Consider the following 23,864-nt stretch of genomic DNA (forward strand, 5'->3'; position numbering starts at 1 on the left):
ATAAGAAGACATGCACTGTTTCCTTAGAACTGAGGCAACTCATCCGCGAACAGCCTTGCTCGGCGCTCAAGTAAGTGCTCGAGAGATGCGCGTCTTGGACTCCGATACAAACAATCCCCTTTTTTATTGCGATAGCAATTATATGGACAGTCTCGGCTGGTTTTTGTGCGTCCCCGTCGCCGCCGTCATGCACTGTATACGTATAACTATCTATATATATATATATATAAAGGCCCCAAAGAAAAATAATCCAGAAAAATGCTGCCGAAGCGCGGGATCGAACCATGGGACCTCTCGCTCCGCAGCGCGTGGCGCTAACCACTGCGCTACAAAACGCAGATCCTCCAGGTAGGTAACGGCGAGCGTTATATACACACCCTTTACCGCTGGCCGGACTCAGAGACGGCAGGCGCTTATAAGCGTTTATTCATTACCAGCGAGATGGCGCGATGAGCGTGCGCTTATCTCAAGGAAAGAAGGGGGGTGAGCGGGGGGTTGTGTGTCTTGTGCTTTCCCCGCGATGTCCGCGCTGAAGTCACAGAGCGTACGAAGGTCACTTCGCTGGCTGCAGCGGCCGCGTTTGCGAAAGGAGCGCACTGTTCAAACAGAAATAAGTAACAACTGCGACATTTAGTTCGCGCTCTTCCTGTGTGAACCTGTTTTGTTCGTTTCGCGCGTCCTGCTTTATGTTTCAACAGTGCGCTTCAAGTATCGAGCTGTGATGCATGATAGTTCGCGCTCGTCCTGTGTGCGTTCTTTTCGTGCGTCCTTTGGGCTCGAGCGACGCGCTGGCAATTTCGAGCTGCTTTCCGTTCTTCGTGTTACATTCCAATTTGTTGCTATCGCATTCATTGCTTCGCCGTTGCGGCGAAACTGTGACTTTTTTTCTTCTCAGTCGATGCATTGGTCCTGCCCCGCCACCCTCCGAGAGCTTTCTGCCCCTAACGTGGTGTTGCACGGCCTCCAGGATTGGAGGCCCCTCGGCTGGTAGAGCACTGCCTCCGTGATCGACCAACCTTTGACCAAGCATGCCACGTGATGACACCATGTGACGTCACGTTATATGACGTCATGATGATGTTACAAATTCTGGCGATGTGTGACGTCATATGGTGTCATAACGCGATGTTTTTTTGTTTTGTTTTTTTGCATCACTCGTGTTGACGCCGCCGACGGGGGCGTCAATGTGGGATGCCAGTCAATTTTCGCGTTGACTTGTCAAAGAAGAACATTGTTCATTCTATCTAAAAGATGAGAAATGTGTTTTATCCATTCACAGCGGTAAAAGTTCTTTTCTATTCATTACTGCATCCTTTCTTGTCCCTTTGGACAGCGCTGTGTTTCTTAACAGCTGAAAAGAGTAAGTGATTTTACACCGTCTCGTTGCATGCGTGCGGTCTCGCGGGCAAGCGCACTGCGCCAAAACACTCAGGCACTGTTGATCTTGTTCACACTGATATTAAGCACGTGAAGCGCTAGCCTTTCTTACTTTGTGGTTTGGCATAGCCTGTCGTGCCTTCTCATTCATTTATGACGTTTTAAACACATCTTTTTTTAAGAAGCACTAGTGCAGTTGCAGTATGGACAGAACCAGATATTCATACGTATACGTCCTTCTGAAGACGTCATACAGGAATATCGCCAAATCAATCAATCAATCAATCAATCAATCAATCAATCAATCAATCAATCAATCAATCAATCAATCAATCAATCAATCAATCAATCAATCAATCAATCAATCAATCAATCAGAATTGTTATTGCGTAACATGACAAGCACAATGCGCAAAATATATAGATGAGGGTCTCAAAGTGCTAGACTGGAACAATGGGACGCTCAGTCATCATTGCCTGTAATCTGCAAGTCATTGCAGATTACCTACCACTTTCTTTTGTATCCAGCCTCAGTCAAAGTGTTTAAGTCCAGTCAAGTGCTTTATGGTTGCATATCGCACCATCGAGCTCGGAGGAAAGAACAGGCGTCGGTACGAAAATAGGATTTGCCATGAAGCGCGATTGCAGCGATTCCTTAGCCCCCCAAAGCTCTATAAGGAGCTAGAAAGGCATTTTTTCACGTCATTCATGGAGACATGAGTACTTGGGGAAGTTTTCCATAGGGATATCTTGGTGCCAGCGCAGCATTTGCCCTCTTTACAATAACCTCTTTCACGTTCGGCATTTCTTTAAGTTTAGACCTTCGAGGAACGCTTTGAACATGCGCACCACCCATGCAACCTCATTTCGAGTTCGCTCGAACAAATGCGTAATGATATATGAAATCACTTAGTTTCTCACGCCGATCGAGATAAAGATAATCCATCCACAAACATTCAGCGAGATGGCTTCATCGCGATCACCACAGAGAACGAAAAAAATAGCATGTGACTAGTTTATGGGGGCTGTAGTCGATCGAAGTCATCTGCGCAGGTGCGTCATTTGTGCCCCCCCTTTCGTAAAAAGCTGGTGTCAGTGGCACAACGCAAGTTCGCTGTCATTGAGCACAGAGCGCTTTGGTGCAAAAGGTAAGTCAATTCGTCCGATTGCGAAGCCAGCTATCCTGTCCATTCGGCATGCATAGATTCTTGACGAGCTTTCATTTTAGAGCGTGTTCAAATGGGAGTACTTCGCGCTGAGAAGAAAAGCAAGAGGACGCGGGAAATCCGGCCGACTGCTCAATTTGTGCTCGCAAACAGTGGCAAGAACAGGCGCGTTGGCTCTGTCTGAAGCACATATTTTGTGTCCTCTTTATAGCAACTACAATTTCAAGTAAAAGGAGAGAAACAGTGATTGCTTACTCAGTCGTAGTTAAAGATTTACATTTCGCCGAGTCTGAATCAATCTCACTTCCAGTGACGGTGGCGAACGATCTGCAGACCATTGTTCACGCCCACTGACCCGCTGTGGTTGCTTAGTGGATGACGTGTGGCGCTGCCAAGCCTGTGGGTCTAATTCCCGGACATGCTGGCCGTAATCTCTAGGTGGTCGAAATGCAAGAATATTCATGTAATTGTATTTAGACGCATGTTAAATCTTCGCCCCCCCCTCCTCATCTCTATCCTGAGCACTTATATGGCCCTGCTGCAGATGAATAATTCTGTTTCGCATGCTTCATGCTGCGATAAGTCATCGTTTAGTTGCATAAAACATCGTTATCAGTAAATAACATTAATAATTGTTGGGGTTTAACTTCCCAAAACCACGATATGACTATGAGGGACGCCGTAGTGGAGAGCTCCGAAAATTTCGACCACCTGGGGTTCTTTAACTAGCACCCAAATCTCAGCACACGGGCCTCGAGCATTTTCGACTCCATCGAAAATGCGGCCCCGCCGCTGCCGGAATTCGATCCCGCGACATTCGGGTCAGCAGTCGAGCACCACAACCACTAGACCGTTGTGGCGGGTTATCAATACATACGCATGCCGTACCCACCTGAAGATCCATCCACTGTAACTTTGCAACGTGCGTGGCTTCTCCTGCAGGTTTGACGCCAACAACGATGGCGTTTCGCTGGCTGCTACTGTTGGCTACCGCAGCGACTGGTGAGCATACCCATACTCTTCCTTATAAAGGCGCTGAACGAGCAAGCACTTAAAGTGACGCGCACTTTCTTGCAATGGCAATTATATGGACACTCATACATATACGGGACATCATCGTCATGTCCCGTATATGTATATCTATGCATACATATACAAAAGCCACAAAGAAATTTCGCTCCGCAACGCGCGATGTTAGACGACTCTGCTACGGAAAGTACGTCTCCGCCACGGAGAGTACGGCGAGCTATTTACATACGCTATCTACCGCTGGCGGTACTCAGCGATCGGAAGAAGTTCAGTGTGTTCTCGTGATCAATAGCGAGATGGCGCGAAGGTCGTGCTTGAAAGGTCATCGTCCTGCTCGTTGCGATGCGCGCGCGCCTGCTACCGCTACCAGCTATACTTTGGGCTACAGGGCGTGGCCACCCGTTCGCGCGCCCATCTCCTGATGGGGCGGTTTGTACGTCTTGTGCTTCCACCGCAAAATTGAAGTTACAGTACGCATGAAGGACACTTCGCTCACTGCAACGGCCGCATTTACGAAAGGAGCACGCTGCTCAAACACAAAGTAACAACTGTGGCAGTTGTTAGTTCGCGCTCATCCTGTGTATACCAGTGCGTTCGTTTCGTGCGTTCTTCTTTGGGTTTGAGCAGCGCGCTTTAAGTGTCGAGGTCTGACAGTTGTTAGTTCGCGCTCGTCTTGTGTGTTCTTTTCATGCGTAATTTGTGCTTGAGCATCGCGCTGGAAGTTTCTAGCTGCTTGCCGTTCTTCACGTTACACTCCAGTTTGTTGCTGCTTGTTGCTCCAGTTTGTTATTGCTTCGTCGCTGCGGTGAAACTGACTTCTCTGACGTAGTTACAAGTGACATACGGTCGAGGCATTCGGCGAACGATACTTTATGCATGTTCGTGTGTGCGTTTGTATGTGTGTGTATACATACACATGCAAATTTAAAGAGTTGGGAGGGAGTATTAACCACAACCCCTCTCCACCCAGCGCTCTTTGGTAAAGGATGCATTTTTAAGTGGTAGAACAGCTCTGTCTGACCTTAGAATGGGCAGTCTGGGCTTACAAAGGTATGCACTCGACGCCATAAGGTCCACGGGAGCCCACACGATGAACATCTGCACTTTATCTCTATCTGCTGATTACTAGATCCACTGTGGAAATGACAATGTCGTGTTACGTCACGCAAAGAATACGTGCTCGTACAGCATCGATACCTCATGCGGTGAATGGCCGATCTAGTACGCCAACAAGCATGCGCCGGCAATTATCAAAATGTCATTGAAGCATGTGTAGGCATGTTCAAATGACAACTGCGCTATATTGAACAACGTTTATATACTAATTACGTGCTCATTTTTTCTGGCTCATAAGGAAAGCCGGCAAAATATGAAAAATAACGTTACTACGCTCCCACCCGCAAAAGAAAGCAGCGTCCTCAAATTAGCTTAGTGGAAGCAACGGCTTTGCCTGTTGCTCGTTGCCAGAGACAGCGCGTTTCGGGCGCCAACATGCGTCGCAATCTTGCAGGAATTCATTTCACTCGATTGTACGCGAATGTATCATTATTCAGATATCACGGCCAACCGTTCTCAGTGATAACGCGGCAGGAGCGCTGTTCTGATTACGGCCTGACTCTGTAAGACCAAAGCGGCGCGTTACTTCAACCAGAAAATGGAACATTGGGCGATCCATATTTTTGGGGGCGAAGCACCTTAGGGTCTAGGCTTGTCCGTTGTGTAGTATCCGTGCTCACGGCACAGCAGCGTGTGAAATCCCCTTAAAAGGGTTTAACAATAGACTATTATCAATCGTAATTGTGAAACAATATAAAACACCTACTAGCACAAACCCTTTATACTGCTCGGCGATTACAACGTAGACATTATGGACCTTAGGATCTAGCTTCGCCCGCTCATCATTCACTTCGTGGAGATGCGTTCCGTTTTTTCCCTTCGTACTGGCTACTTCATAGTGAGTGTTTGCGGGCGCAGCTTTCTGAAGCGCGCAACAGTCTAGTCATGTGTCACTTTTCAGATTTCGCGGGCTTTATCAGCCGGAAAAAAATGAGCACGCAATTAGTACGTTGTTGAAAATAGCGCAGTTCGATGTCATTTGAACATGCCTACATATGCCCCATTGATATTTTGATAATTGAGTACTTGTCGAGTTACAAGTATAATTACGAATAATTAATTAAACTTCATTAACGAAAAAAAGAGTAGTGGCTGGTGCAGTGTACTAGGAACAATATAAAATAGGTTTGCTTTGCGTAACGCCGTTCCTCTTTCTTTAAATTGCGCTGCGTGATAGCTGGGACCCCTGTATATACGGTGCACGAATTCATTGTTCAGGTACGCTCAAGCAAACGTTCTTTCTAAACGCTTGTCAAGAACGCTTGCATTATGCTACGCAAGAACATTCGGGGGTGAAACGCCAATTTTTTCGAGGTTCTGCGTTTTTGTCTTCATAGAGTAGAATTACTTGAGGAATTACGACATCGGAGCAGGCAATAATGCGAAAGTGGAAGAGTATCAACTTAGGCTTGTTGGTTTGCCACTACTCGTAAACTGTTCGAACACAGTTCTGCGTCGAACACAGCTACACACGGAGCGCTCCGTGAATGTCTTCTGTTCTTGTCTACGTTTTTTTTTTTACGCGCACCAGTTTAAGAGTAATGCGAAATTGATCGTCGGCGCATTGAACAGGAGTTGTAGATGATTAACCACTTGAGTCAGACGCAAGGAGTTACAAATGCTAATATGCTAAAGCCTGGTTGATCGTCTCGCTTGTCACTCTATGTGCCTGGCGACAATTATGGCACATACAGTGCACACACGAACACTAATAGCAGTTATGTGCCACACGTACTTGACGATCAGCGTGAGGGTATACTATACACACAGGGGCACCCCTCTTGAGCTTTTGCAAGCCTTAACGTGCTGTGCCCGGCGCAGCGGTCGTCTTCATTCAGATGGTGTTGTCCGTCAACGAAGAAGCGGGAACGGTCCTCCGGGACAGCTTAATACGCGACGTCACCACCCAAGCCGCCTGTACCGAGCTCACTAGCAACTTCTACATATGGAACTCCTCGTGGTGGTTCTGGCCCGAGTTCAAGAACGGCCGCATCTTCCGCCTGGGCAAAGAGATCCAGCAGCGTGGTCACTGCGACCCCTTCTATTATGACTACGCAACGTGCAACGTGAAATACACGGTGCTCAAGCTACGTTACCGTTTTAACGTCGCCGTCAAAGACGCGAAGTTGGAGGAGCACGTCCAGCACAAATCTCCGCTGTTCAACATCGAAGCAGGATACATGACGGCTAACGTTACAGCAGGACCTATTGAGATGACGCTGAAGAAAGATTGCGGTGAGTGTTCTACTCGTATAATCCTATATTTTATGGTCGCACGGAACGTTTCCGCATCTTTTTTTTTTTTTTCTTTCGCGTTAGCGCACACCCCAGAATACTGGTAATATAACCCACGCAGTTTCGCTGGCGCTGTAATGTACGATATTTTTCTGGCATCTGCACAGTCTCAAACACTTAGGTGCGAAAAGCACGTGTGTATGTGCTGTGGCAGTGTTGTCATAGCCACGCGCGGCAATTTTCACCAACCAAGAGATGTGCCAGTCCTATAAACAATACTAACTGCCGGCCCGTTACATTGCCAACATAAGCTCGTTTCTTCAAACACGACGTGCGCCACTTCCATCTAATGATCAGAAAAAAAAAACAATTGAGCTAGTTCCGCGATGTGAAAGCCATCCGACAGCCAAGCGTGCGAGTGTACGCGATTGGCCAGCGTGATATCACGTATAGTGTCGTAAATCCGCCATAGGTTTGAAATGCACGCGCTCACACCTGATTCGTAAAAGCAGGATCACGTGACCTGCTGTCTCGGGCAATGACATTTTCAGCTAACCCCTCGCGTCACGTGAGTTCTATAGCGAGATTTCTATAGAGGCGAAATGCTAGAGGCCCGTGTGTATTTGGATACGCGTTAAAGAACTCCAGTTAGTCGCAAATTCCGAAGCCCTCCACTAAGGCATCTCTCGTAATCATATCGTGGCTTTGGTACGTAAAACCTGAGATATCATTGGTGCAGTACGATAAAGACCTACAACGACCTGGTGCAGCATTTGTGGCTTCCAATTTTTAGTGCCCTTCTGAGTGCCACACAACCTGTAATAAAGACATGGAAATTGATAATCATCCGTTTGTAGCGCGAAGCCACAAGAAAGTCTATACGGTGTTCTCAGAAAGATTCTTAGTTGCCGAAGAATTCCTGTTGGTCCGGGGATTGAACCCGTGACCAACGCCTTTCTGGGGTGGCCCCTCTACCAACTGAGCGAATTAGCTCCCTGGTTAGCTCAAATAGGAGACCTCTTCCCACCCAGGAAGGCGCTGGTCCCAGGTCCCATCGCCGAACAAGGAGGAATTTTTCGGCAACTAAGAAGCTTTTTTTTTTTCGGAGAAATCCGCATGAACTTCCTTGCGGCTTCGTGCTACGAACGGTTGGTTGTACGCTTTCTGAACCCTTCCGCCACCTTGCAGGATTCCGCAGAACTGATCTGCAATAACTCACGATTGCTCGAACTTTGCGATGAGTCATTTCTACTTTTTTTTTTCGCAGAAGGAGATTACTTTCTACCCGAGAAAATCGATGTCGGCGAGATCACGGTCACGGACGTGGTCTTCGACAACTTCACCGCTACCTGGCAAGATAAGATAGTCGACAACAAGGATGCAGTGTTCCAGTGTAGGCTACGGGAGCTGCTCGCCTACGTGGTCCACAAGTACTTCAAGGACATGACGTCTGTCAAACCGGTTCCGAAGGTGGCGCGAACTGAGTGGACCAAGTGGACCACGCTTCTACCACGTTCCCTCATTACCCTTTGAATTTCTTGTCCGCAGATCTATACGGCTTGTACAAATAAATTCGTTACGATATATATAAGCACCGTGCAGTATCTGTACATTTCATGAGAGAGAGAAAAAGCTCTTTACTGAAAAACAGAATCCTGCCGGCGTGTATAAAGGCGCCTACACACTACTCTATATAGAGGAAGGGGATAGAGGACAGAAAAGCCCTAGGAGGAGGGCAGGAAAATAGAAGGAAAAACAAAGGAAATATTACGATCGTGTTATGTACATGTCACAACGTAATGGTGCTCATGTAAGTTGCGTTGCAGTTTGTCAATTCGGTTAATAGACAGTTATAGTTTAGCGTTAGCGTGATAGCGGGGGCTGACGAGGGAATAGCGTTACCGTGCCGCAAACGCCCGTTAACCACAGCGCGTTGTGCCCAAGCTGTGACGGTGGTGTCGCCTAGCGGAGTGTGAATGCGTTAAAAAGTGAAAAAAAAGAATACTCACCTCCGGCCGAACGCAGCAATATTCAACTTTTTTCACTAACAGTAGAAGTAAACAAGTATGAACCACGCACGAAAAGCGAGAATATTTATCTTGCAGATTTGTTTACAGCGGTCTTCTAGTTAGGCCTAGGGACGTTCGAAATGGGAAGCGATCTCAAAAACTACGCTAAGTTATCCGTAACGCTCGGTCGTCTAAGCTGCCTGAAGACAAGCGAAGTCATTTTAAACAGTCGTTTGCTGCAAAAAAAAAGTGGATCTTTCACATCAACGCCAATTTCAGTTCGAAGCGGGCACCGGCGTCCAAAACCACCGCCACGTTAGTGTACTAGAAGGGGAAGTGTGCCGTGCGCGGCGCGTTACAATGGAGGTGAGGGGGCCCTCGCAGCGATGAAGCAGCTTTGGTACAGCTTGGGGACGCTAGGGGCGCTGCGAGCCAGAGGAGCGTGTGTGTTAGCACGTGTTGCATTGCCAGTTTGTGCTGTTTACGCGGGACCAGTGCTTCGTCGCCCGTACTTCTCGCCGCATTGTGCTGTAGTTGAGTGAAGAAGTGGCGGTGGTGTCTGCGCTTGTCTACGGGAATGAAAAAAAAAATGGCGGCCTACGGGTTACCATTCGCTCAACTCTGGATATTGCAGAGTACCTTAGCTCACAGTGCAGTTTCCGTTATCTTCTAACCTGTAGGCTGAGTCAGGACAAGTTGGAAAACTTGTTTGGGATTGTGCGACAATGCAACGGCTGCAACGATCACCCGACACCTACCCAATTTTTGGTCACTGTGAATGCACTGGCCTTTACGGTGTAGCACAGCCACCAAAAACAGGAAACTGCAGTCCTGAAGTGATCAATTCACTAGTTGGCCACTGCAATACCAGGTCAAGCAGGATAAGCCAAACCCCATAAATGCACTTGACTGCCTTGCTGATGATGGGAAGCTCGATGACGTTGAAGCTGTTTTGGATTTTCTTCCACCTGAAGATCATAGCAGGTGTGTCACTCACCACAGCTCAAGCCGCCTAATACATTATGTTGCAGGCTATGTTGCTAGGAAAGTTGCCAGAAAAACTGCTTGTAGTACATGTAATGGGCTCTTGACAGTGAGCAAAGAGCAGGGCCATTCAATACCAATAATGACTTCATTACACATTGTGATTATGGCGGTCTGCTATACTCATCTTCTGGGCTTTCCGGTCTTGTGAGCGCTTTAGAAGAGTCGTTTACCGTTTTCTTCAGTTCAAAGAAAATGAACGCAGAAAGCATGCAAGACTTTGCCATGTTCCTCCAAAGTGTTGACCTGCCAAAGCCAGGGTGTGACACACATCACAAAGAGCTGACACTAAGTATAGCGAAATTTTATGTACTTCTTCGTTTTCGATTCTATGCTAAGTCATTGAACAAGGAGCGCAGCTCTAAGAGACAACAGGCGAAACACCTGAAGCTGAGGCGATGTAATTGAGCTGCTTTCTTGACAGGTGGGGTTAGTAGTAACTGATAATTCTGGTTTCTACGTGGGAAACCACGATATTATTCTTCGATAAGTTTGTGTCTCGTGAAGATATTTTGGTTTAATCGAAAGGAACAGCTGGGCTGAAAAAATTTTTGAATTAGAAATAAAGTTCAGAATTATGTTTGTCTGTCGGTGTCTTTCCTTGCGCGCGACCAGTCGCAAAAGTAGAAGCAACACGCAGATGCATCCGCATGAAGCTTCCCAACTGTTTAGCATGCAAAGCAATATAAAAGATATAAAACATGCATTACCGAACACAGTCATATGCATTAAATAGAGATGTTTAAGCTCTATGAGTTAATGCGTTAAAATTCATCCAATACCACTTGAAGGTATGTCACTACTTGATAGTATTCCTGAATTAAAAAAAAAAAGACAGGCTCGACTGGCGAGAACAAATTGTAATCGGGTGCTTTTTGTACACGCTCGTTTTAGCGAGAAAACTGCTGCCGCCTGTGTGGAAGGGCTAGATTTCCTGATGAGGTGGCGTTGCAGTGGTTATTAATCGCATAAACAGCCGCACTTGCGCGGCGACAACTCTGAACGATACAAAAAACAGCCACGCAAACCACTCGCAGAGGTATCACCGCGGCGAGCGTAGCGCTCCTGTGGCCAGTAGCGCCCTCTGGTGGCGCGCGGAGCGGTCATCGCAAGAAGGACCCTCTTTCCGGCGCCGCACGACACACTTCCCCTTCTAGTACACTGTAGCCACGTTTTACATACACTGCGTTAATCACGACCTACTGTACTCCTGACGTGCCCAGGTGTGCCCTCTCCAGCGCCCACGTTCTAGTTCATACCTCCTGCCGCTAGGGAAGTAACCTACGAGCGTTGTGGCGCTAGACGGCGCCTGTTCGCTGACGTCAGCTTTAACGCTCGTGGTGATGTTTCGCCAGCGCAGAGCGCTCATATCGTGTAATTATTATGCATAAATGCAAAATACTTCGGAAATAAAATACGAAAAGTGATCTAGCATTTTTTTTTTGCTGGCATTTAAAAGGACACAGCCGTTCTACACTATGCAAGCCTACGGCTTCTCACGTTAGTCGACCAGCGTGCAGTAAATACTTAACCGCACTGTGTAGTTTACTTGACCCTCCGTCTAAGTTTGCAGAAACAGTAACATAATGCCGGCAGTTCGTCACAGAATACAGGCGTTCTTACTCCAGCGCCGTCCAAGTGGTCGCAGAGTAGCAGACGAACAGGTTATAGGTGGCGCAACCTACGGCGAGCGGTTGAACGAGAGCGGGGACGCGCGCTCCCATAGGACCCCCGCTATCTAAGCAGGTCAGGAGTACAGCAGGTCTTGGCGTTAACCACGCAAACACGGTAACGCTAAATCTGAAAAATAGAGAACTTTAGGTGGATTCAGAGCCTGAATGTCCAACGAGACGGAATGTACAACGAGACGGAATGTCCAATGGGTCACGTGACCGGCGAGACTGAATGTCCAACGAGACGGAATGTCCAACCGAGACGGAATGTCCAACGAGACTAAATGTCCAACGAGTCTGAATGTCCAACCGAGACTGAATGTCCAACGAGTCTGAATGTCCAACTGAGACGGAATGTCCAACGAGACGGAATGTTCGGATTTAGAAGAGAACTTGTCCTAGTTCGAAATTTGCCAGAAAACTGATTCATTGCGTTAAGATAGCCGAACGGAAGATCGCATTTTCTTTGTGTTTTGTAAATGTTCACTGTGGCGCCGGGCATCGTATTCTTCATTGTTTAAACAGCGCGAAAAGACGAAGATACGAGAAGGGGGACTACACAGGACAGGCGCTGACTGACAACTGTTGGGTTTATTGAGCAGGAAGGAATAAATACACGTAATCCGACTGCGCGCGCATCATCGCATTACAGAGAATTGTCACTTCTTTCAAGCAGGCTAAATTCGCAATCATGAGGGCAGATAGATGGGGCAGATAGGTGGGGAATGCAAACATCATGGTTGTACCTAACGTGAAAAGCTTCTGTGATTTCACGAGAGCTTTGGTCAACGTGCCTGAAGATGACATGCGTGCGATTAAACAACGGTTTACAGCCAAAAGAACGACAATGAGCAGACAAATGTGAAGCAGGCGTGCCTTTTAAAGTGTTATTGTGCTGGCGTAGTCTATCGTTAAGGCAGGCACCCGTCTGTCCAATATATTTCTTTCCACAAGTGAGCGGGATGTCATACACTACACCACATGCACATGGTACAAAACGGGTGCGATGATTGACGGAGCACAAATTTCTCCGTGACTGGCCATTCTTCTTCCTGTCTATCGCAGCACATGCTTTTCCAACCTTACCACGAGCAGAAAAAACAACATTTACGTCATAGCCCTTAGCAATCTTTTTGAGACTATGCGAGAGCCCATGGACATATGGGATCACGGCAACATTCTTTGGCTTTTTGGTGGCGTTGGTGCGCTGACCCTTTCGAGAGGCGGACAGTTTTAATGATTTTAGCAACCTCAGCTAAATGGACGATAGGGTTGAGACAGGAAAGCCAGCATCGTATTTCTGTTCTCTTATTAATTTTCTTTACTGCATTTATCATAACTTCAACTTTTGTTTCATTTATTTTTCTTTCCTATATTTAGTTTTCAGATGTATATTTCATATGTTATTTTATTTCGTTTAAATAAACCCTCACATGCTGCATCACGTCTGCCGGAACGAAGCCTTCGCTATGAAAGTGCGAAATAAGGGAATTGTTCGAGGGGCTCTATTCTTTGTTAAAAAAAAAAAACAACAGCCAATAAGTCAAACAAAAGAGAAGCAGAGGAACATTATTTGTTGTCTGTAACTCTACTCTAATGATACTATAACCCAAATTGAAAGCAATAAAATGGACGAAAGAGCACCCTTTCCATCAGTGGGATCCAAACTCGCAGCCTTACAAATACGGCTACGAGTTGCGCTGGCTAACACTCCGAGGGATGAAACGCACATAAATACCCAACGGTGTGGACGAGGGAGCGTCCTCCGTCGTAGCTCAATTTTTAGAGCATCAGACGCGTAATTTGAAAGTGTGCGTTTGTATCCCACCGACGAAAAGGGTGGCACCACTAAATAAATGCTAGAATAGAGCGCTCAAGAGAAGGCTGGTGTAGCAAAGTATGCAAACTCGTTGCCCACAATATTGTGGCTACTTTGCCGGCTTACATGTAATCTATTACGTACAATTCGGTTCCTCCGACTGGCGACTCATTTCAATTTTCCGACCGAGACCGAATGTCCAACGAGACCGAATGTCCAATCGAGACGAAATGTCCAACCGAGACGGAATGTCCAACGAGACGAAATGTCCAACGAGCCTGAATGTCCACTATTGGACATTCCGTCTCGCTGGACATTCCGACTCGTTGGACATTCAGGCCGCAAGCGTTTAGGTGTGAACTGCGCATGCGCGCGCCCGGTAAACATGGCCACACCGCCGAAAGCGATTGCAGCCCACCTCGGAATCTATCGAAGTGGCCGTCGTGCGCTCTGTAGCTCGTAAGCTTCGAATTGATGCTTTTATTTGCTTTAGATTCATGTCCTTAGGCTTCGATAGCAAAACATTCGTGTCGGTTCCGCACCGTTTTCGAGAGCCATACTCAAATAATCAATGCTGTAGGCTTAGCGAGGCGCAATCCCGGAATCTCTGAGGACACGTATTACGTATTTTTCAGTTGTTTTTATCCTCCACAGGTGGCGCCACTTGATGTGACAGCAGCTATGGCACACGCTATCCGGTATTACGCTACGCTTTCACGTTACCGGAATACAGGACAGACTAAAAAACGCTAATAGCATTGTGTACGGTACACGCTACAGGTCGCTTAGCGTTCTGCGCATGCGCATTTCGATTCCGCTTTTCCGCTAAATTATAACTGCCTAATGTCCTCGAGGAACCTGAACAGAAAATTTAAAATCTGACCTTGCTGAGAAGGAGAAGACGTAGGTCCAACCAAGTATTTTCCCCGAGATCTAGTGGTGCCTGGGAAGTTGAGCATATTCTACTTTCGAGACAACTTTTTTCTCTGCATGCCTGGCAATCTAACAAAATATGTTCAATTGATTCTAAAGCACCACCGTTGTCACAGTATGGGTCACTGGTCAAACCAAGGCAACACATGTAGCTTTCGGTAAATGCTGCGTTGAGGCGAAGTCGATGACAGTGTCTCTCAAGGTGACGAGGAAGGTGATGCGGAAGTCTTGATTTTAAGTCAGGGCCTATGGAGCGGAGAAAGAGGTCTTGCGGCGAAAGATTATATAATTGATTCCTTCCTCGGTGGGCGCACTTCTTTGCCATTGCTGCTGCATCTGATTTAGTGAAGTATGTTCGCCGAATTTTCCTTAAATACATACATCTACGAGCAGCTATAGATCCGCTTTTTCCTTTCCCTATATGCCGCAGTGTCCGGGAATTCACTGAAACATGACAGTGTGTCCAGAAACACTGGTCATGTGGCGGATGTAACTAATGTCTCGGGTCACCGGATGTTGATGACGAGTGGTGCTAATGAGTAATGTTGTTGACGAGTGGTGGAAAAGCACTGGCAGTTTCGCCTGAAGAGCCATTCGGTAAATGTGATGGCGAGGTTTAACGTTCCCCGCTTGGTCGATGGAGGTCGAAATCGTGCGGATGCTCTCACCGCACGTTGATGCGGTGAAGGCATTCCAGTCGTGCGGGCCCCCTCACCGCACGAACGTACGCTGAAGGCGTCCTGTTACGAATGGGCGTTGCGTGTTGATGAAAGCCGGGAGGCTCGCGAGCCGATGTAGCCGAAGAACGGACTTTAGCTTAATTTATATCAAGGAGGCAAACGTTTACAAAACAGTAACAACGTTTATAGCAGGTTATAGCAGTACAGAGCCTGCCAGCTCGGCCAAGTCGGCTGGGGCGACTTCTCTAACAACGGCCTTAAATCAGGTACCAGTCCATTGTGATGTGGCCTTTTCGTTGGTTGCAGGTGTTGGCGTTTTCGTTTGTCGCAGGTGTTGGCCTTTTCCATGGTCGCAGGTGTTGACACTGGCACCTGACCCTGACCCTGACTTTGGTCGCAGGTGTTGACCCAGACCCTGGTGCGGACTATTGTGTTCTGGCACAACAGTCCGCACGACTATCACCTCCTTTCACCAAGCAGGAAACGCTATAAACCTCGCTGTTGCTGCTACCGAATGGCCCTTCAGGCGAAACTGCCAGTGCTTCATATTGATTGACCGAGGCAGGCAGTGCCTCCACCTGAGTCAGTCGATGAAATTTTACTTTCGCAGTAACCCCTCTAGCACCGTGCCCTCTAGTCAGGTGCACTTCGACTCTCTGGAGACATAACAGTGCAAGAACAGGGCTGTGCATACCGTAATTACTAGATGGCTACGACGCACGCCGAATCTTTCGGTCATAGCAGAAACAACAATCTTAACGTCTGTCGACTACCCGGTGCGATAAAACTATTCGTACAGAACGTTCTATGCGCATATTGTTAAGGTCTGTCGACGGTCTCCTTTCCAGAAGAATGCGTGCGCTTTGCTCATCAATTTGATAAGATGGCAAGCGGCGTATGTAAAACCAGATACGGAGCCATTCTCACGGTTTAGTGCCTCCCACGAAGTGTCGAGAAAGAGAAAGCAAAAAAAAAAAAAAAAGAGTACAGGAACACTCCTTTCGTATGTGTCGCCATAACCGACTATTGAGAGCATTCCGGGGTTGGGACTATAGAATTAAAGTTTGCACTTGTTGGCTCGGCGCACAGTATGCAACAGTGACAATGTCAGGATTTATGAGTTTTAATTGGTTCGTGGTGATCACTGGAGCCGCAACTGGTGAGTACGCAGTGTTTATAACTTCTAAGCTAGACGACGCGGGTTCGATTTCTGGCCATGGCGGTGGCATTTCCATGAAGTGAAATGCAAGAAGAAGAAAAAAGAAGTCAGAAAAACTGCGTCATAACAATTTGGTGCACGTTAAAGAACCCCTTAGGTGATAAAACTGATTCTGGAGTGGACGAATACTGAGTGCCTCATAATCACAATGTGGTTTTAGCGTGTAAAAACCCACAGCTTAATTTGGCGAGTGCGTAACTGACATCTCCAGCTTAAATTTATTTCTTAATTTGATATTAAACTTCATTTCAAACTTCATTGCAAATATAGAAACTTCAAACAGCTAATAACTTAGTTTGTCGTACCCACATAACGCCCATAAGCTGTGTTCTATTCGTTGCTTGCACCTGTTTTGCCGACCACATCCTGGGTATCTTTGACGTGCGCAGGGAGGGTGTTCAAACCCCCGCGAGATTTTTTCAAGTTCGCATGTGTGTATGTACACGCACATATACAAACGCACGTATATGTACACGCACATATACAAACGCACGCAAGATCATACAAAAATTATGGCTGAACCCCGCCGCTCCGACAGAAAATTTCTGGCTATGCCCCTTCTGCATATACGCACATATATACTGTGCACCTCGCAGTGGCGGCCGTCATTCCCGTGGCACCTATGGTTAACGAGCAAGTGGATAGAGTCCTGGAGCCTGGCGTACTGTGCGACGTCATCTCCACCATCGGTTGTGTCGAGCCCCTCAGAGATTTCTACATCTGGAACCGCACGTGGTGGTTCTGGCCCGAGTTCTACGGCGGCGAAATCTCTGGTCTGGGCAATGGGCTCAAGCGTCGCGGAGACTGCGCCTTCGAGCTCGGCAACGCGCATGTCGCCAATTGCGACATCGGCCACGCCAAGCTGTGGGTGCGCTACCTGTGGCGCGTCGGGTTCAAGAACCGCAAGCTCGAGGAAGGCGACCAGCAAGCCAACCCACGGGCTCTCATCGAGCAGGGATTCCTGATGGCCACCGTGGCTGAGGGAACCATGCGAATGAAGCTGAAGAGAGATACCAGTGAGTGTTGTAGCGCGTACCTGGAATGTTCGCTTTTAATTCTGCACGTATGCTTAGTGTCTAAGTAGCGCTAGCGAAAGATGTCCAATAGGTGGTTACATAAAAAGGGCGAAGTTTCTCTGAGAGATCTTCGTGCTGCGCAAGGCACTTGGTGGATTGGGGCAATTTCATAAAGTATAGTACATGTGTATTATTTTACTGAATTGCTATAAAATCGATTAAATAGCGTTAGCCAGTTGTACCCGACATATTGAAATAGCCTATGCTAGATTTTGCGCGGCCTGTGAAAACTCTAGGACAATGTAAGTAATTCAGGAGCCATTCCCCTATATAGCATGGGGGCAAACGAAGGTTGGCGTGCGCGAGCCTGACCTACTACTTCTTTCTTTCTTTCTTTCTTTCTTTCTTTCTTTCTTTCTTTCTTTCTTTCTTTCTTTCTTTCTTTCTTTCTTTCTTTCTTTCTTTCTTTCTTTCTTTCTTTCTTTGCTTACAAAAATGGATTTAGACAGTCTATAGACTTTCTAAGCCCATTTTTAGAGAGTCTATAGACTGTCTACATATATTTTTGTAAGAGAAATTTCTTTCTTTCGAGAATACTCCCTTGTAACTTTTTTCTTCCTCCATGCCGGTAATTGTATCTTAAGCCACGTGCTTAGCAGCGCATCACTTCTATTGTTGCAGGCAACAACGCTTTATACCCAGGCAGCAATGAAACGTGACAACGCCAAATGACAAGTGAGCTCGATAAAAGCTCAGATTGCCAAATCGGAAACGGCCGATCGCCGACCAGCCCACGACCGAGAGAGCATCAGTTATTGGAAGACGGCGCGTACAAACACGCATGCGACCGGCTCACCATCGAGGGCCGCATTTCTGTACACTGTAAACCACTTCGCATCCTTAAGGGGGTTTCAAGCAAGCAAAACACCCTTTTGCCTAACCAAAATTTGCAAAAATTAGGGTGTAAGGGTGTTTTACTTCCCCAAATAGCCTTTAAGGGGTGATGTTCTAACTAAATACCCTTTATAAGTTAAGGGTGTTATGGGTTATCGAAACACCCATGGCCCATACCACAGCGTGCCAGATGATAACTGGGACTCGCTGATTAAAATGTCGTTGGATCTTAAGCGAGTTTAGATTAAAAGATATGTCTCTTTTATGGGTATCTACAAGCCTACTATAAAATTACGCCTATTCTCTTAATGTTCATTTATACGGAACAGGAATATCCCCACCGGCACTGAACGGCGGCTTAAGATACTATAGAGCTCTATCTCTCTCTCTCTCTCTCTCTCTCTCTCTCTCTCTCTCTCTCTCTCTATATATATATATATATATATATATATATACCAGGTGGTCAGTGTAAGGCTGTGTAGCACGAGTCCATGTGGTATTTTACAATACGCTTTGTTGTGTGTGCGGTTTGGTGCGTGCGTGCACCTTCTGTGCTGATGTCATCTGTAATTGCATATGCCCTGACTGGTAGATACATTTTTCAGTGATAATGGTGTTTAGGCCATTGGAAACACCTCATGATAAGGGTGTTAGGCCAGTGGCAAGTATGGGTGTTTTGATACGTGAAAATACCCTTTTCCTAGGGTGTGAGGGTGTTATAGACACGGCAAAACCCCCTTAAGGGTGTATAAAGTGGTTTACTGTGTACGCTCGCTGGCACTGGGTTTTTCGCGTACGACGCTGAAATCTGTGAGTTATATATAAGCTTCGCCTAAGATTGCGATTACTTTCACTAAGGAAGATCGCTGTGGTGTGCAAGGCCCTTAATGGAGTGAGACAGTTTGATAGTAGTAAACATTATTTTACGGAACTGTTACCAGAGTGATTACCTATATAGCATTAGTCAACAGTACCCAACATCTGTACGTCACTTGCGTGACATCTTGACGCAGCCTGCGAAAACTTTAAGACGACGTAAGAAAAAGCACAAACGTAGCTCTCTGGCGCGCCTTCTTTCCTTTTTTTCATCCTTGTCGTATTATAATACGGCAAGGCTGAAGACGCAAGACGAAGACGTAAGACGCAAGGTATAAAATGGCGTGACATCCGCTATAGCGCAGCTCACGCCAAGATGGATTACTAACTCGTCCAACAAACCATTCCTTGGGAGTGCCCAACACTAGATAAAATTTTAGTCACCAGTTAACCAATAACAGTCAACAGTCAGCCAGTGCCAAATAAGATTAAATAACGCTGGTAAAATGCGAGTAAATGCGCTAGTTGTCAAATAAGCCGTGCATTTTTTTAATTAATGTTCTAAGACATATTTCGTATCGATTATATAGTTTTGTATGATAGCTTGTATGTCCTCACTAACACCACTTAAAAATTATTTCCGCAAGCCACCCCGCAATAAGGCTGCCGAGCTCGATGTCGCAGGTTCGATACGCTGTTGAACTGACGCATAAAAGTATTATATGTCGTAGTTACGTTTTCTGTGCCAACCTGAAGTATTGGTACACTATTGTGCAGAAGTTAGATGCTTTATTTATGTTTTCTATGCTAACGTAGTATGCTGTTAAAGTGACAAATAAATATGTGAATTTGTTTGTAATTGTTGCAAGAATTCATAACAGGGGAGCTATTTTGTACGCGTTGTGGGACAGAACTGAAGGAAACGTCACAAGAGGACACCGCACGCATTGATCGAGCCTTGTCGGACGTGTGAATAGAAACCGAAAAGGCAATGCTGCCAATCATTTTGGCAAAGAAGGGGCACGAAATGTACGGAGGCACCATTCCGTCCGATATAACGGATACAGAACGGTCTCCGGACGACTTAGATTGGATCGAAACGTAAGCGTTCGGCCGGAGAATCGGATTACCCTGCAATGTGCCTCGATTAATCCTATCCCACGCCGGGAGTTTGCGAAAAGCGCAGCCAGCCTTCCACCACCGAATGTCTCGTGAAATTGCGAAACTACCTAGCACCCAATGAAGATATTAACACAGATAAATTGTTAAAGTCATCGCGCTCTTCAATTTCAAGCTTTGAAAAACAATGCCGTAAATATTGATGTTCAACTATAACAATTCTATATTTCTTCATCCGTTCAATACGTTTCTGAATCCCTCTCGTCCTCTCGTGACGTTCTGTTCCGTTCTATCACAGAACGCGTGCAAAATAGCTTCCTAGCATTCTGTTACAGATCCAAATGTTTACAAACATGTCTCTGCATGACCATACTCCGTTTATTAAAGTTCTATTCAATTCAATCCCAGAATTCCAACCCTACCCCCAACCCTCAGCTCTCGCTCTCCTTGTTTGACCTCAAGCTCAAAAACAACACTTTCGCTTTGTTTTCTTGCCTGCAGTGTACGGCAAGTTCCGAGTTCACCGTGTCACGTCGAGCCAGACCGAGATTGAAACGTGGTCTTCGGCAACGAAACCATGACATGGAGAAAGAGGAAGGTCAACACGAAGTCGCCCGAGTTTCAGTGGAGGCTGCGGGATATGCTGGCCGTGTGGGTCGAGTACTACTTCGAGAGAATGACCTTCAAGGACATCTTCAACAAGGCGTTGACGATGCTGTCATCGTGAAAGGCGGGCGCGTATCGCCACTCGAAATAAAGACGATCCAACACGTTGAACGTACTGCAAATGAGTCCTGCGGGATCCCGCAAGATGACGGAAGGGTTAAGAAAGGGAAAATAGAAAACCACCGTATGTATATAGCACGAAGCCACAAGAAATCCATACGGATTTCTCAGAAAGAAAACTCCTTAGTTGCCGAAAAATTCGACCCTGGTCTGGGGTTCGAATCCAGGACCAACTCCTTTCTGGGGCGGTCGCTCTACCAATTGAGCTAACCAAGAAGCTAGCAAGTGGCAGCGCGAGGGCGAATTCATCGACAACTCGAAGCACATGAACACACAGTATTACAAATGAGTTCTGCGGAATCCCGCACGGTGACGGTAGGGCATTTTAGCCAACCACCCGTTTGTAGCACGAAGCCACAAGGAAGACAACCACCCGCTACAAACGGGTGTTTGGTCTATTTTGCCTTTCTCTGTGTTGACTATGTATACAACGCAGTCGAGACAGGACTAATCGCAGGCTTTTACGCAACAAATTGCATGTAGTTACATACTTCTGTGAGGTGACGACTTGTCAGGGGCGGAGCCAGCGGAGAGCACAGGGGGACAGCCCCCCTCCACCCCTCCCGCCTTCCCAAGAGAGAGTAAAAACACAACGCATAAGTTGCACGCCTCCCTCACCCCCCAGTCGGACTCATTTGTCGTGGCTGTTCGACCCTCCTCCACAGAGAAAAACTCCCGGCACCACCCCTGTGACTGGGCGCTGCAATAAATCTTCAAATAAAGTAATTGCATTTCACTTCTTACTTATTTTTTCTGTAACGTATACCCGTACAGTGCAAAGACGCGGAAACCTTTGTTGTAAGAATACGGCACGTTTGAAGAGTTTGCAAATGTTCACAAAACGCTGTAATTCACGGCGTAGGAGTGGAACGGTAGCTCTTAGAACCAAAGCGAGGTAATGAACAAAGAGTAGCCATACAGGGGAAATGCAGGAAGATTAAGCATGCAAGCTAAACCCGGTTTGCTAGCCTGCTCTGGGCAAGGAGGTAATGAGGTAGGTAGCTGTACCGCGGTTACGTCTTAGGACAAGTCAACCTTCGGCTGCATGTATACGCGTTGACAATGCGGGCTGCTAACTCATCCCTTGTTTATCTCGATGATGACGTATTGTCATGATAACGAGAACACCTCCATAGCCACAATACGGAGTGGCATATTGTGGCTATGGCGTTGCCATGCTGTACACGACCGTGCTTGCCCCGCTCGGTTTGCGATAACCGCGGCTAGGAGGTCATCAATCAAAATATTAAAGGGCCCCTGACACCAAAATGGAAACCTCGAGATATTTGTGTTGTTTTATTGTCCTGTATACGTGGGCACCTCTGACCGATTATTAGTGGCGAACGTCGCCTCGAAGGCAACGACCTCGCGACAAGGCCCCGTGTGACATTCCACAAGGAAACCGAGTTGTCGTCCTTGTCGACGTCGCAGAACATTCGTGGGCCGACGTCCGCGTGGTGGAAACGCACGTGCGTTTCGAACGGCCGTGGCGGGTCGCACACAAAGCCACCACTGGCACCCGACGAGGGCTATTGTTCCTTACCCTCTCACTAATGTTGTCGGGCTGCTCTCAAGCTGGTTTTGGCTGCTTAAGGAATGCTTTTCTTTTTCCTGAGAGGACACGCTCTTCACAGGCTTAACTCATACCGAAGCACCCACATCGTTTCATCTGTACCGTACGTGGGGTCCTAAATAGCGCTGTCAGCGTCACCAAAACTTGAGCGCACGTGGTTTCTGGCGCTCCTCCACTGTGGGGCGCTACTTTCTTACGATTTTAGAGCAGGCGTTTCGAAGTGACGCTAAAATTGGTCACAATTAACGACGCCAGCATTAATTATACGATACGGTGGAGCATTTACGATTCAATTTTGGCATTACCAGACACAAAGCTGCAAATTACGGTAAAAAATTCACAAACAAAAATTTCGCTGTCGTTTTTTTTTTTTTTAAGAACGTCCACCGGCAGCTGTTACAACTTGACTCTTCGCTGAAAAGCTGGACACCTGCGGACCTAAGCTGCCATCAATCATGAGCTAACGAGGTGTGGATTGTGTTTCCCCACTACCTGGGGACAGAAGGTCAGAAGGCGGAGCGTTGGCCGTCAAACTGGTGGCACCAATCAACGGGTTCAACGTCTGCCAACTGGGGGCAGTTCACGTGACTAATACACCAATCCGGAGTGAGCGGTGCGGATTCTTTGTCTGGTGACCGTATGTAAGGAGCAGCGCGGTGCCGGTGAAGGCTGTCGTCGTTGCTAAAGCCCCTATACCTTAGTCGTTGCTGCTGCTGATGTACTTGTGACCTCTTTCGATGTTGAGCACTGTCATTTTGTGCATCCCTTTTCTTTTCCAACCTCAATAACGCCTACGCCTCGCCTCGTGCCTGCCCGGTCGTTCTCGTCGAGCCCTTGGAATGGGATACCAATCGGCACGCTACCACGTGGAACCACCGGATGTCCCGCTTGTGAGAGCGAGAACCTGTGGTCCCAACTTCTTGGCAGCGGCGGGATCGGCCCATCTTTGTCCTGGCAAGAACATCGGAAAGAACGTGTCCGGATTCATGACTGCATATGGTGAGTGCATGGCTTTTCTTCACCGACATATCACCTAGTGTTGGAACCCTCCAACACTTTTGAAGCGCCTATTTTTTTTTATTTGTGGTTTGTGTAGACTGACGGCCGAGGATAATTTTAGCATAGGTCGAAGCAATGATTTCAAATGATTTAGTATTTTACATCACTGCCTACCACATCAGCGCGTAGCGGCCCTCGTCAGAACTATCCTGCGGGCGGAAATGGCGGCTGAGCGCGCAAGCCTATGAATAGATAAAGGCAACGTAAGACGCGATCGCGGCGTGGCATGAAAATTGAGATTACTATTGAGCTTTGTTTTCTTCGTGCCTTTTAATTGATCCCCAAATCGACGCCATCACCAC

The 23,864-nt window shown here is 47.1% G+C and overlaps 1 protein-coding gene across 3 annotated transcripts; it reads left to right on the forward strand.

Moving 5' to 3' along the window:
- Positions 1 to 2,368: 2,368 nt before the first annotated feature.
- On the forward strand, positions 2,369 to 20,897 carry LOC119387885 (uncharacterized). Of its 3 annotated transcripts, none has more exons than XM_037655448.2 (4): positions 2,369 to 2,524; positions 3,485 to 3,544; positions 16,896 to 17,315; positions 20,646 to 20,897. In XM_037655448.2, exons 1-4 carry the CDS (start codon positions 2,395 to 2,397, stop codon positions 20,723 to 20,725), a joined length of 690 nt encoding a protein of 229 aa, XP_037511376.1. In that variant the 5' UTR covers positions 2,369 to 2,394; the 3' UTR covers positions 20,726 to 20,897. The 3 variants fall into 3 exon arrangements, with proteins under 3 accessions (XP_037511376.1, XP_037511375.1, XP_049269679.1); XM_037655447.2 differs by lacking the exons at positions 16,896 to 17,315; positions 20,646 to 20,897 and adding exons at positions 6,509 to 6,922; positions 8,190 to 8,502; XM_049413722.1 differs by lacking the exon at positions 3,485 to 3,544.
- The last annotated feature ends 2,967 nt before the right edge of the window (positions 20,898 to 23,864 follow it).

This window comes from Rhipicephalus sanguineus, chromosome 3 (assembly GCF_013339695.2).
Source record: "Rhipicephalus sanguineus isolate Rsan-2018 chromosome 3, BIME_Rsan_1.4, whole genome shotgun sequence".
NCBI lineage: Eukaryota > Metazoa > Arthropoda > Arachnida > Ixodida > Ixodidae > Rhipicephalus > Rhipicephalus sanguineus.